Source organism: Pleurodeles waltl, chromosome 10 (assembly GCF_031143425.1).
Source record: "Pleurodeles waltl isolate 20211129_DDA chromosome 10, aPleWal1.hap1.20221129, whole genome shotgun sequence".
NCBI lineage: Eukaryota > Metazoa > Chordata > Amphibia > Caudata > Salamandridae > Pleurodeles > Pleurodeles waltl.
The window spans coordinates 1,015,444,909-1,015,460,666 of NC_090449.1; the positions used below are offsets into that span (position 1 = coordinate 1,015,444,909).

Below are 15,758 nucleotides of genomic sequence, written 5' to 3' on the forward strand. Positions count from 1 at the left end.
GGATTCCGATGTGATGGAGTCTGTTGATGAGGGTGTGGTGGGATACGGTATTGAATGCTGTTAAGAGGTCGTGGAGGAGGATCAGGGCCACTCTTTCTTCCCAGACGAGGAGGGTTCTGGTGCCGGTGGTGGTGAGCAGGGCAGGCTTGGTGCTGTGGTTGTCATGAATACCAGATTGGGAGGTGCTCAGCAAGTTGCTCCTCTCCAGGTGTTCAGTGAGTTGGCAGTTGATGGCCTTCTCCAGTACTTTGGCGGGGAAGAGGAGCAGAGAGATGGGGTGGTAGTTCTTGAGTTTGTTAGGGTCGGCGTTTTTTTTTTTCAGAGGGGTCTGACCTCTGCATGTTTCCATCTGCTGGGGAAGGCGGCCATGAAGATGGACGCATTAGCAATGGAGGTGAGTTTGCAGCTGATTTCTTTGCTATAGAGGTTGAAGAAGTGATGGGGGCAATGGTCCATTGGTGCTTCTGAGTGGATGGATCTCATGATGGCCATGGTGCTCTGTGTGGTGAGCTGTTCCCATGCGGTGAGCAGATGGTTGTGGGTAGCGTCCGTTGGTGTGAAGAGGTTGTAGAGATCAGCGGGTTGGGGGTTTGAAGTTTCTGTAGATGGTGGATATCTTATTGTAGAAGTAGTTTGCCAGGGAGTCGCAGAGTCCCTGGGAAGGGGAGATCGTGGCTGATAGGTAGGAGATCTCTCTGACGATGCTGAAGAGTTGCTTGCTGTGGTTTGAGCTGGCTTGGATGTAGTCTTCCAGGGTGCCTCTTTTCATGCAATTTAGGTGTTGTTGGCATTTGTTGAGGGCTGACTTGAAGGTTGTTCGGCCTGTGGAATCTTTGCCGGTGTGGCATCTTCTTTCTAGCCATTTGTAGTTGCATTTCATTGTCCAGATTTCTGGAGGATGAGGAGTAGGGACGGTGAAGAAAAATACATCAGTTCATCATCTCATTGGAAAAGAAGCAGCTCTTGTTGAGGTTTAAGCCAGAAGTGCAAACTTTTGCAAGCTCATTGGCCCTCTTGACACCCCTGCTGTAGCTGATGTGCATCTGATTACAATCTTCTTTTCCAAATTAACTTCTTGAAACAAGTTCTCTATGTGCATGCCTCAAACTATCTGAATGATGGTACTTCTGCTCTACTTACTGAAGTGATGAAATATTGAGGGCTGTGGTTCCCGATATTTTCCTTTTACAGTCTTTGCATTTTGAAACAGGTATGCAGGGATTTTCCTCTATGTATTATCACTCACTGAAACGTCTGCCACCACTTCTTCTGAGCAACTGATTGATCAAACTGAATTTCTACTGAATATAAATAAATGTGCCAAGATGTATTAGATTGGGGATGGTGTTGCTTTCATCAAAAGAGACCTTGCGTGGCTCTGTGTGATTTAGTAAATCCAAAGCAACACAAGACAGTGCATATTGTTCCACTGCGTTATGTTGTGCATTTACCTGGTCAGTGCATTGCTCTGCCTCCTGTTGCTCCACCCTCTAAATAGAGCCCTTTCCCTGGCTCCTCTGAACTCCCCACCCGTCAGGAGTTCGAGGCCGTCCTCCACCCGCAGACTTCTGCCTGCGCCTCATCCCTGGTGTCTAGTGGGAGAGCTCTGCCACCATCTCAGATGTATCCTCCTCAACACCCGCTCCGTCCACAAGCATGCAGTAGAGCTATGGAATCTACTCAACTCAGCCTCCCCAGACGTGGCCTTCCTGACCGAGACCTGGATGTACCCCTCCTCAGCACCTGACACCGCCGGACGGCTTCAAGATCACCCGCTGGGACCGCTCCAGCACACCAGGAGGAGGCATTGCCATCATCCACAAGAACACCCTCAGGATCATGACCAACACCGAAGACACCCTCAGCACCGCCGAACTCCTGCACTTCCAAATCCACACTAACCCGAACACCACCCTCTGAGGGACCCTCGTCTACAGGCCCCCGGCCCACAACAGCAGTTCAGCGACTCCATTACTGACACCATCAGCATGCACGCTCTCACATCCACTGACTACATATTCCTCAGAGACTTAAACTTCCACCTCGAAAACACCAACGACAACAACACCACCACCTTGCTCGACAACCTCTCCAACCTCAGCCTCAAACAGGTCGTCACAACACCAACTCACTCCGCAGGACACACACTCAACCCTGTTTTCTCCACCAGCAATCACCTCTCTTTCAGCCACACCACCGAACTCCACTGGACATCCACTTCTCCTTCAAGAAACCCACAACTCACCACCACCCACAACGGACCCCCCACCGCAGTTGGGACAAGGTCACCGAAGACCAACTTATCGCGACCCTCTCCCAGAACCCACCCACCAACACCACCGACAGCTGCCCGCAACTTCAATGAGTCAACACCTGTGCCAATACTCTTGCCCCAATCAAGAATCCCTCCAATAGACGCACCGACAGAAAGGCCTTCTGGTTTACCGCCGACCTCCACGAATCTAAGCAAAGCTGCCGAAGACTCGAAAGAAAGTGGTGCCAAGATCAGACTCTGGACAACGACACAGCCTTCAAAGATGCCATCCGAAGACACCACCAGCTCATCCGAGCCACCAAAAGAACCGTCTTCAAAGACGGAATCAAACAACAACGCACACAGCCACAAGGAGCTCTTCAACGTCGTGAAGGAACTCTCCAACCCCTGCTCCAATGTCAACGCCATCCCGCCATCCCAAGACCTCTGCGACTCTCTGGCCTCCTTCGTCCACTGCAAGATTGGAGGCATCCACGACAGCTTCAGCATCCAGACCCCCCAGCAACCACCAACACCACAGATTCACCTCAGACGAAACCTCCTGCTCTCCTGGACCCTCGTCAACGTCAACGACACCATCAAAATCATGAACGCCATCTACTCCGGCTCTCCATCTGACACCTGCCCTCACCACATCCTCAACAAAGCAAGCTCCGTCTTCACACCCCAACAATGGAAGATCATCAGCAGCTCCTTCGAGTCCGCCACCTTCCCAGAGAGCTGGAAACACGCTGAGATCAATGCCCTCCTCAAAAAAACGAAGGTGGACCCAAATGACCTCAGAACTTCGGGCCTATCTCCCTGGTCTTCTTCCCAGCAAAAGTCATCAAGAACTTCCTAGAGGAGAAAGGCACCCCGGACCCTTCCCACTCCATATTCCGCAGCAACCACAGCACCAACACCGCCGTCATCGCCACCACCGCCGACATCAGAACCATACTAGACAGTGGCGATACCGCGGCCCTCATCCCCTGGACCTCTCGGCCGCGTTCAACACCGTCTGCCACCACACCCTACGCTCCCGCCTCAGCAATGCTGGAATCCATGACAGAGCCCTGGACTGGGTCACCTCCTTTCTCACCGGCAGAACCCAGAGAGTCCGCCTCCTCCCATTCCTCTCAGAGCCCAACCCTCTTCAACGTCTACATAGCCCCGCTCGCTAACATCTCCCGATCCCACAACCTCAACATCATCTCAAATGCCAAAGACACCCAGCTGATCCTCTCCCTCACCAAGGACTCCGCCAAGACCTACCTCCACAAAGGAATGAAGGCCATCGTCGAATGGATGAAGAGCAGCTGCCTCAAACTCAATTCCGACAAGACGGAAGTCCTCATCTTCGGCTCCTCCCCCTCTGTATGGGATGACTCCTGATGGCCTGCCTCTCTCGGATCCGCTCCGACTCCCACCGACCACGCACGCAACCTAGGATTCATCTTGGACCCCTCACTATCCATGACCCAGCAAGTCATCGCCATCTCCTCCTCCTGCTTCAACACCCTCCTCATGCCCTGAGAGATCTACAAATGGATACCCACCGAAACCAGAAGAACAGTCACCCAAGCCCTTGTAAGCAGCAAACTGGACTACGGCAAAGCCCTCTACGCAGGAACCATGGCCAAACTCCAGAAGAGGCTGCAATGCATCCAGAACACCCCTGCATGCCTCATCCTGGACGTCCCTGCCACTGCCACATTACAGACCACCTGAAAAACCTACACTGGCTCCCAGTCAACAAGAGAATCACCTTCAAACTCCTCACCCACGCTCACAAAGCACTGCACAACACCGGACCAGAATACCTCAACAGACAACTCTCCTTCTACACCCCGACCCGGCATTTCTGCTCCGCCAGCCTTGCCCTCGCAACCATCCCACGCGTCCACAGAACTACAACCGGCGGTAGATCATTCTCACACCTCGCCACCAAAACGTGGAACACTCTTCCACCCACCTGCGCCAGACCAAAGACCTCCTTACCTTCAGGAAACTTCTCAAGACCTGGCTGTTCAAGCAGTAGCAGCACCTCTCCCCTCACCTTCTCCCCCCACCCCTCCTCAGCAACTTGAGACACTCACAGGCGAGTAGTGTGCTTTGCAAATCCCTGATTGATTGATTGATTGTGGCAGGAAGACATTCCATGGGTGGAGCATGGGCATTCCTATGCATCCACCCATTGATTTTGGCCATTCCAAGATTAACATAGACTTGTATATCTGGGAATTCTTCAAAATGCTACACCTATCTGAACCACATGTAACAAGGAGAAATATCTTTAAATCTCCTCATTACTTCCTCTTCCTATGCTTGCTGCATTCTGCAGCATGCATAGAAAGAAGAAAATGCCCTAAAATATTGTTTTTGTGCAGGAAGAGGTCCCTTCCTTCACATAATAATCCTGATTTTAATGTACATATCTTTGCAAGAGTGCCTACCCTTTGCAAGAGTGCCTACCCTGGCACTGGGTAGCACAAAGTGCAACAGCAGAAGGAGAGAGCAGAAGTGTGGCATATCTTAATAAATATGGCATAATTCTGCTCTCTCCATTTCACGCAACACAGTGTAGTGTGTTGCTTTGCTGTGCTGCATTGAGCGAAAATGTAGGAAATATGCCCCAGTGTCTTTTAACATTGCAATCTGTGGCTCTGTGAGACTGTAATTGTGACAAGTGAAATTCTTGCTCACACTCCCTCTCTCTAAAAAGGAGGAGCAAGGAGATCTCAGAAAAAGTGGAGGACGATGGCAGCCCCCATTCTCTTTTGTGAGTGGAGGGGGAGAACACTATGGAAGGATGTCTCCTAGATTGTCTAATTTGCATTTCCAGGTGAACCAGAACTATAAAATGACATGCTTCTCTTTGCTGTTCAATAGATCTCTAAATCCTTCTGTTGTGCCACTCAACAGCACTAGTAAGAGACACCTGTTATTCAGTAACTCTGTATTATTAAATTAACTCACATAATGTGTACTACCCTTAAGACACGGGTTTTCCAACCAGCTACAGTGATGTGTAACTGTGTCCATTTACCCTTGCATTTATGTATGCATGTATTAGTGTTTGGGTAGTGCAAACATAGCTGGAGTGAAACAAAGCATTGCATTGCAGTAGACGAAAATAGGGTCTATGCTGGGCTTGAGAAAGTATTGATATGAGATAGTGTACAACATTTGGCATGAGATTCATTTTAATGGGTCTGGTGCTGGTGGATCCTGGAGGATCCATACTGCAGATTGATGTGGAGCTCCTTAAATGCCTGAATCTACAGCATCTTTGTACAGAAATTGTGATGCTAGCTTGATGTGCTCAAGAATATTATTGCAGATTTTGCTGTGCAGCCAAAAATATGTGGCTGCCAGTTTCCTCCATTTTTTAATTGCTTGAATTTTGCAATCTCATTGCTCCTTCTGTTATGTTAGCCACACAAGGACGTTTGGTCTTGGGTTTTTTTGCTAGTAAAATAGGTTTTGTGATGATAAAAACTTGGAGAAGTAACCAGTGTGGATCCTTCAGGCCTGGAGTGAAATGGTCTTATGTTTTCAGGAGGTGGCGTGTAAGACACACTTCAGAAGAACCTCTGTGTAGTAGGGTTACAAGAAGATTCTAGCTCCATCTAGATATGAAAGAACTAGAGAATGGATCATCATTCAGAATTGTGATTCAAGGAGATTAGGTTTTACTGTAGATGGAAAGGGACCAAAGATGATTTTGAGATAGCCCACAAATCTATATGTTTATGGGCATTCTCAAACGTTCAAGGCAAACCATGCCTTGAAACATTCTCCTCTGACATCTTGAGTGGGAGTTTTGAGAGCAGGTTTCTCTGGACTCATAGAAGAGAAATCCACACTTGTGTAAATGGGTTTACGCCTGCCAGGAGTCCCTTTGGGATTTCATGGCAAGCATAAAAAGGTAAGTTTAGTGCTAAACATACTTTTATGACCAAATTTTCGAATAGGTTGCAGTGCCCTCAGGATTAGTTTGTAAATGGCAAGATTTTCTGAACTCTAATGTTTGCTATATCTGTGAAGAATAGTCTGTGTTTTGTTGTCTTAGGTAGCTTTGTGACATCAGTTTTGATGAGTGAGAGGTAGTGTTTGTGGTCTATGTCATTGTAGGAGATTATTAGATAAGAGTTGCCTATTAATTGCATAATAGTAGAGCTTGGTACAATTACCCATGCATAAGACTCCAATAGGCTCCACCCAGAAATTATAGATAATTGGTGAAGCATGAATTTCTGGCATATTTTGCATGCATCTGATAGCCACTGTAATCCTGAAGTGATCATCTGGATGAGTGTGTGTGTGATGGAGAGAGTATGAGGACCAAAAGTCTCCTGCAATTACAGAAGGTTATTAGGCTTTTATTGCTGAGTATTGAAGGCTACTAAGAAATCATGCACAACACAGAGAACCCTGCTTTTATGAAAAGGTGTTTTTCATGACTTGGATGAGAGTTGTTTTAGTGCTGAAATGTCACCTGAATTGGGACCCATAAGAGCAAATATATTGTTTCTTGCAGAGTTGATCACATATCCAGTTAGATAGAGTTTTCTCGATTTCATTTCCAAAAAACGCTAAGTGTGTAATGAGTGGGTAATTGGAAGCATTAGGGTACAGTGTTGTTTTCTCAAGGAATCTGTTAAGATTTTAGTGTTTTGGAAGATGTTTGACTACAGGCGGTGATGGTGTGAGAGGTCTTTTGAATGGAACCATGACATTAGTTGGGACCAGGACATTTTATTTATACGTATGGGGAGCTGCAATGATATTGGTGAGTATGGAGATGGAAGGTGGTCCAAGTATCAAAACTGTGTAGTTTGATGTGAGGCAAAGTAGTGGTTGGTTTCATGCTGGCAATGTGAAGTGCACTGTGTCACTGTATGCTTCCCTAATGTCTGTTGTTTAGTATCAAGGTTTGTTTTGGTGATAAGGTGGTTACAAGTGGAGCAAAATAACTTCAAAGTGTTCAGTCATCTTGTGACTGTTTTTCTCGACTGATTTTGTTGATGTAGGTGGCGTTGTCAGCAAACTCTAGAATGTAAATGGTGTAGACAGGTACACTTTGGGGATCGCTATTTAATTGGGGCATTTGTATCCATGATCCTTTTCAGAGTAGATTTCAGAGTTGAGGATTGAGCTGATGTTAACTGTGTTCTGGATCATGGTCCTGGTTTCTAAAGTGAAACTTCTCATTAGAGAGAGATATGGGAAAATCTTTAAAGAAACATGAACGTAGCTTCTAAGGTTTACCATACTCATGGAAGATATGGACAAAGTGTGGGGAAGAGAGGTAAACTTGATGAATTGGTCTTTCAAGTCCAGTGATAGAGGCAGTTGTGCACTTATTTGTAGGTACAATACTTATAAAAGTAAATATACATCAACACCTCTGGTATAAACAGAGACTATGTTAGGCCTTGAATCATAGAGTTGAACATATTTTAGTAAGATCAAATATTTTTCTTTCTTTTCTTTTTCTGTCAGGCCTCCCCTGCTGCATTAGCCAAGAGCGTTTTGGCTGAAGTTCCAAACCAGGTCGTAGACTACTACAATGGGAAAGGAATTAAACCGAAATGCCTCTCTGAATATGAGTCTTCCAGGACACCATGAGCTTCTCTTCACACTTTTCCATAGTTCCAAAATATTCCTAACACTGAAAGAGAAAAGAAAAGATAGCACGTTTGGTGTTTTTTTAATCTAATCGACAATTTTTTCTGCATGTGTAGCCAAAGGGCCTGGACCTATTAAGCAGTTGTAGTGTTGAAGACTTTTTACAAATTTAAAAATAAAACTCTTTACATTACAGCATGTCGCCTTGAATAAACTGTTAAATGTATCTGTTTTTTATACAGGTTTGTTGATATTTTGCTAAATTTCTTATTATCTTTACACTGTAAAGCAATTTTGAAAAGTTTATTGAAAGTTGATTGCCAACGCATTTGATTCCAATCTGCTAACATTAATGAATGATTTTTCAAACAGGCAGATAGCATGTACTGTATTTTGCATGTCAAAAATAAAAACAAGACAATTTACATTATTGCCCTCCACATGCCCACATTCCAGTGAGTTCTCCACTTCAAAATTAACTTTTGATATATTTCAGAAATATTTTAAAGTGGCAGTACAACTAAAATGATGTTTAACAGCAGTGCACCCAAACATCAGAACCTCAAACCAAAAACACAGCTCAGTCAAATATGGGGCAAAGAATTGATATTTGGTAATATGGCATTAAGAGACTTAGAAAGAGATTTTTACAACGTACACTGACTGGTTAAGAGGAGTGAATACTGAAATTAAGATAGGTACAAAATGCACCAAATGAAGGTGTCTGTCAAGGGACCCCCTTAGTGGAAATCCTCTACACCTGCAGACCAAACAATATTGAAACAATTTATTATGCTCAATGCTATAATGAATTACAAAATGAGTTAAGGGACACTGCAAAGTTATTCTTAAATACATTTTCACTTTTGGCAACACTTGTAAAAAAAATCCCTTGCTCTTAGTAGAGCTATGCAAATTAGGATTTTTTTTTAGGAAATATGCACATTGGCAAAGTGCTGACCAAAAATTCTAATCAATAATGTTCTTTGTACATACTTTATTTTTGTAATGTTTGCATATAATATTTGATTGTTGGATTTCGAAATTGTAAAATCCAACTGTGTTGAAGAAGGCACTACTAACATAAAACATGAATCATCAAACAATATAGAATGCTAAATATGTAATCATGTTTACTCTAGCTCCTGCTCAAAGAGCAATGTCTTTTTAAAAGATATAAGGCATCAATTAAAATGTTATTAAACAATTAGCAATATATTTTATATTTTTTCATAATGCAGCTCGCTTCTCTGTGCGGTGTAAGAATACATGTATACCCTACGAGCATATCCTTCGTTTAATAAAAAAAAGAGGCAATGGAATAATAGGGCTCACTTGAATACATTTTAGTTCACATCTCGTTGATAGTTCAAACTTGAGGAGGCCATAGATTTCTCACATTTGTCGTCGTAATAATCAACTAGGCAAAATATGGATTTAAGGAACAATTTAAGTCAAGTTCAAATTAGGCCTAGGCGCAATTTAACTTACGCCGGTGTAATTTTAGGGATTTCACATTATGCGTGTTACATGAAATGAAGAAATTATGCCGTTAAGCCTTCCTGTGTAATCACACACCGCTTACTGCAAAACTTTAACGTGAGCACTCTGGAAGAAAGCAAACAACAAGAATGTGAGCAGCTGCTACTTGAATCACTTGTGTTGTTTGCACAGTTTTCTTGTGAAAAATGACGAGAAGACAAAATTCACTCTAAAATATACTGCTAAATAATGGGTTCACATTGTGATTAATTATACATAATTTTTGCATAACCTTCTCGAAGATTCACAAAAGTAAATTACATGAATTTCGAACACACCTAGTTCATATTTGAATTTATTAAAGCTGTGAATTTTGAAATGGTCAGAAAAAAGCACAAACAGGTTTGTTAGGATGATAATAATGATTTCAGAAGTACTAGCACAGGGCAAAGTATTGTTTGCCAAAACCTATAAAAATAGAAAAGAGGCTTCAATGAAGAAACTTTCAAGAACTACAAATATTGTCCAGGTAAACCTTGACCATCTGGGATCAAAACTTCTAGTTTGGCAGGACTATTGACCAATTTGCTTCGGGAACTATCTGTAGTTGTGCTGCTGTTTTAAAATGGGTCTGAAAGAGGAATGGACAAATAAGCTGAAATATTAAGCACACGTCCCTCCACGCAGAACAATCAGGATGTTAGAAGTGCCTCAAAAGAGCCCCGTTTGTTTGAATCCAAATCCTGGCCTAATTGATAACAGCACAAGAGGGGTTAGCATTTTTCACAAATTTGGTTTGCATTTTAATTACAAATTTTAAAGGGTGCTTTGAGCAGCAGAGTAGCTTGAACTCCATGTTCTAGAGTATGCCATTACACCATCATCCCTGCACAGACTCTTAGAGTCTCAAATTGAATTGGGAAGTTTGGTAAACACAGCAAAATGGTGTCTAAGACACCCTTTACTTTTAGCATGGCATTACTTTGGAATACAACAAATGTGCAATTTTGAGCAGTACAGCATAACTGACCCTTTCAAAAAGTATAGTCTGAGAAACATTCTACTCTAGCAAGAAACTGCATTTACATTGATTACTTTTCAATCTCTGCAAGAACTGAAAATAATACAATAAGGAGAGTAAACCAGCTAAAAATAAATGCCATTCCCAACAATGAAATTCTAATATTAGACTGTTGGGTCTCTATAATTGATAGTCCTGTCTGCACTAAGGAGGAATTAGCAATGTCCTCAGTGAGTGACAATGGAGAGCTCATCTCAAAATCACTTTTGACATAGGGGAAGGAGGAGAAAAAGAAAATGAGCATTGCTAGTGGTTGAGCAGTTGTCAATCCTCATTTAGAATTTCTCTGGCCCTACTATCCCATGCATTGGTCAAGTCTGTTGTGAACATTTTATAACCTTCTTTGTGATTTTCCTCAAAACAAATTGTGCATGGAGTATTACCCTTTGGCATGATCTATTTTCGGTGGAATACATTTCATTATGGGGTTTTTGTTAGTATACTTTTACTGTAAATACATAAAAAGCCTAAAAAAGTGAATTTAGAATGGCATCCAAGTGGTACTGCACAACTTTTCGACTGATAAAGTCTCAAATGAATGGGGACTTTTTAATTTTTTTTATCTGAGAAAAAAGGATATTTTAGTCTCCAACAAGCAAATCGTACTGTAGTATAAATAAAGGAGGCTAAAGCACAACATGTATGGGATGGTGAGAAATGTGTTAAAGAGCATACAAATACAAGTATGGAAATGTATGGTTTTATGAATAAACTGGGTGCTTGTTACTACATGTTTACAAGAGTCTGTTTTTTGTTTATCTTAAAAGATATCTTCTTGATTCTTCATATGCAATGCAGTTGCCAACTTTAACATATGTGACTGCTTCATTTTTTAGCGCATGCTCGAGTCAATGGGTTGGCTAATGTCTCCATTGTTGTGTTAAAGATATTGCCCAGGTGCTACTTTTCCTATTACATCTGAGGCAGTCAATGCATCAATGAGCATATTGGTAGACTTACTGAAGATATTTTGTCAGTTTTGAAATTTCATAGTCTCTACAGTTTGTTGCTTGAAGCACATCCTGTCTGTAAGAAAGTGGATTATCATTTGGAGTGGGAGGTTTCCCACCTCAAAGAACAATACTCTGAACCCCAAAGTCACCAAATGGAACTGAGCTGAGCCCGAGTAACTATGCCACACAGTAGAGAATCTTAACCTCTGGCAATGTGTAAAGTATTTATGAGTACCAAAACAGTAATAAAGTCAAAATATCAAACCATAAAAATCCCAAACTGAATTAGAAAAATATTGTAAAATTTAATAAACACAATGACATCAAAACAAAACAACAAAAACCCAATAATGGTAACTGGAGACATTAGTGTTTGATAGTTTTGAGTGAAAATAGCACCAAAAATTGCTAAGCACCTTTGATAGGCTATGGTTGAAGTAGCCCGAGACCTAGGCACAATTTCAGGTTGACCATGATGGATCACGGTATAGACCAACAAGGTACATCACAGTACACCCCATTCAAAGATTTTACCCTCTTGGGATGCAACTCAACCCACTTTTTCAGAAGTTTCCATTTGCCTAACCAATCTTAAAGTGCCCCTTACTCCTCAAATTCTTCTATAGGGGAGAGCTCTTGTGTCCACATAGAGGTGTGGCTAAGGAAATGAGCAGTCCCCTCCTCTGTGGTCAGTTAATCCGGTTCTGGGGGTAGCTCCCCCCGACTGGTCTTGGAGCCAGCCTGACTAGTGGAATAAAGGGTTGCCTTCTCCAGGTCTCATCTTTATTTCCTTATGAAAGTGTGCCCCCTTTACCATTTAATGAAGTTCCTGTGTCCACCCTAAATGGTATTCCTGTAAGGGGAAGAAAACACTTCCCCACAACCAGACTAATATAAATTAGGTCACAAAACAAAAATTATATACACAGTTCCACTGAAAAAAGAGAGGGAAAAGGGATCCTTGTATATAGTTAGGGAAAGAGAGAGGAAGAGGTCCCTGGGAGTCCAAAAATATTGGTAACATGCTTCATCATCGGGCTATGCTCCTCGTAAGGCCGGTACTGCAATGCCTGACGGGCCCCACAAGGGGGCTCTTTGCCGGAGATCTTTTAGCAGTAGATAATTGCCGGTCAGTATATGCTGTTATGTAGGATTGGTATGAAAAAAGAGTGCTGTTAAAAATGGCAAGAGGTAAAAAAATAATTTATTTTAGTATTAAACCTCCGTCATGACTAAAAACAAAGGTATGGGGAGAGAACAAGTTAAGGTCTAGTCTCCCCAAAAAGTGTCGAAAATATCGCTAACCCTATTATCTGGGAGTGTAGTGTGTGCAAGTACAGGATCCCCTATACTGCTCCTAAATTGAGGTCAACATGTTTCTCGCTTCTTTAGTCTACAAGATCTAGTGCGATTCTTCGGGGCCAATAAACCTACCTAATCCTAAAACTTTATAAAGCCTATAGTAGAAAATACCATCTTTTACAGGAACCTAGAAAACAAAAGTAGAAAAGAGTAAAGCATATAACAAAGCACAAAACATCTGGTGATGTGCAATGTGCAAAACATAGGGAGAATCAAAACACACTGGTGATATATCCCCTGCGTGATGTATATATCTACAAGGTGAGGTAGTAAACAAGCGTTGAACACCCATGCCCACCCTCCTCGTATTAGTGGATGGGCCCCATCGGGTTAGCACCAAGTTTCCGTGGTCCAAATTGGTCTAAATGTATAGATATAAGTGCAAGATTGGGAAGTTACTGGCAGACAGTAGCAAAGTCTGTATATTATATCCAGATAAACACATAGGCAAATCAAAATACACACATCTATATATATTAGTCCTATATTGTGTCCCAAATACCCTCTATTCATGAAATACTGTGACCCCCGAATAGGGAGGCAACAGAATCAATATGAAACAGAATCATCTGTATATAATACAGTATCACATATGTTGGCTGTAAAATAAATAGAGGTGATACTCAGAAACCAGAGAGAAAGAAGAAGTGGAGGTGGGCACAGTGTGAAAACCCGGTCACCACGCGGCCGGTATGACAGCTCCCACTAGTCTACCTTGAGTACAGGGCACAGTGATCCCTGTGAAATGCTAGCAAGGTCAAAAGGTAAATAAACCTTAGTAACTAGAAGCCCCGTGACAACAGTTCTGTGCAACAAGTGTTTCAGGCGTGCCGGTCTCTGAAGTGAAAGACCGTGCTGTATTCACACATGTGGGAGAAGCACACCTCGTGTTTAGGTTCGGTTTCATCATCGTAAAAATCAGCACATTCCCATATACTAGGACCATTATTTAACGCCTTGGTCAGACCAGGCGTTAGGGGACCTCTGGACCCATTTCCATGGTTAAACACCATGTAATTGGTCCAAAGATACCCTCCCGAAGCCCCAGGAACACCCCCTCCCCCACCAGAGGGACACCGGAGGATGGGGGACTCCATCCCAGGTAAGTCCAGGTAAGTCTTTTTTTTTTGCCATCAGGGGCCCTAACTTGGGGTCCCCTGCATGGCGTAGAGTGCAATGGCCATGCCCAGGGGACACTTGTCCCCTGTGCTGGCCACTGGGGTGATGGGCATGGCTCCCGTCTTTCCGAAGACAGGAGTCATGTTTTTGGTGGTTGTGCACCAGGAAATGCCGCTAGTCTGCTTAGAGGCATTGTTTTTTTTTTTTGCCTGTTACCAGGCTAGTGTTAGTTTTTGACACACAACCCCCTCCTTCCCTACCACCACCCCCACCCGGCTAGTGTCTTTTTTGAAGACGCTAGTCCAAGTTAAGCGCTGGCTTGTGCCATTCATGTAATATGGCGCCCGGTTGGCACTTTGGAATGTCGCAAGCCGGCGCTATACTTTTTGCAGAAAAATTGCGTTTGCGCAGTTTTGCAGCAAAAAGTATAAATCTGGACCATAGTCTCCAGGAGCGAGAGGCAGACAAGGAAACGGTAACTAAATATTTATTAAAAATATGACCTCACCAATTAAGTGGGCTTTTTTTTTGTCCTCATCTCACTACCCACGCTTCAGCAGGAGAGACCTTTGGTTTGTATTTTCCAGGGATAGACCCCTCAATATTAATGGGCCAAACCACCTGTTCTACACGCACCAAGTCTTCCCACATATATCATTGGCCACACACTGCCATTTGCTCACATGGTGATCATACCAGAGCAACACCCAGTAGGTGGAGGGGAGTTTTTAATCATTGGACTTAATTGCTGAAGAAGGAGAACCACTGACAAGTCATGTTTGATGCTGATTAGCATTTTCCCAAACCGCCCAAAACTCATCCCTTTTACTAAAAGGACCAGCTCGTTCCAGATTACATAGACATTTTACTGACATTTGCCACTCCGGGACTGTGGGAGGTAATGAACAAACCCATTTACAACAGATTTCACATCGAGCCAAGAGCATCAATACAAACAACAAATATTCTTGCTGCACGGAGATTTTCTGGCCTTGAGACTGAATGACATACCCCAAACATAACTAATAAAGAGCTTAGGGCCAGATATAGCAAGCATTTTGCATGGTGCAAACTGCGAAAATCGCAGTTTGCGCCACGCAAAATGCCGTTTGCGATGCTCATTTACAATTTGCAAGTCGGTACCGACTCGCAAATTGTGAATGCGACTCGCAAATAGGAAGGGATGTACCCTTCCTATTTGCGACTCGCATCGCTATGCTAAATTGCTTTGTGACCGCGAATGCGGTCGCAAAGCAATTCGCAGTTACCACCAGTGTCACACTGGTAACCCATTCACAAAAGGGATGGGGTCCCCATGGGACCCTTCCCCTTTGTGAATGTTGCCAAAAAGGGTTTTTCAGAGCAGGCAGTGGTCCGATGGACCACTGCCTACTCTGAATAACCAAAACCAAAAGGTTTCGTTATTTTTTTTATTTTGCAACTCGTTTTCCCTTAAGGAAAATGGACTGCAAAATGAAAATAAAAACTGCTTTATTTAAAAAGCAGTCACAGACATGGAGGTCTGCTGACTTCAGCAGGCCACCATCCCTGTGAGTGCAGGGACTCGCTATGGGGTCGCAAAATGCGACCCACCTCATTAATATTAGTGAGGTGGATCTTTGCGACCCCATAGCGACTCGCAGAAGGTGTCTGAGACACCATTCTGCATATGGTTTTGCGACTCGGAAATTGCGGGTCGCTCTGGGTCTGAAACCAAACGTTTCCTTAAGAATTTTTCCTATGTCTTCCCAAAATCTAATCAACCTTGGGCACTGCCAAAACATATGAAGGTCATCCGCGTTAGGACCCCCACATCGCAGGCAGTTTTTTTTAGTTTTCCCAAAGACCGTCATTCTTACCGGTGACCAATATA

General features: G+C 43.3%; 1 protein-coding gene across 1 annotated transcript in view; it reads left to right on the forward strand.

Annotated features, from left to right (window-relative positions):
* The window catches only part of CPNE4 (copine 4), a 1,215,102-nt gene extending 1,203,924 nt beyond the window's left edge, over nt 1-11,178 (forward strand). The window contains exon 16 of the mRNA XM_069211919.1: nt 7,763-11,178. Coding sequence (XP_069068020.1) covers nt 7,763-7,888 — 126 coding nt within the window. The 3' untranslated portion in view covers nt 7,889-11,178. The remainder of the gene's footprint in view (nt 1-7,762) is intronic.
* Nucleotides 11,179-15,758: the final 4,580 nt, after the last annotated feature.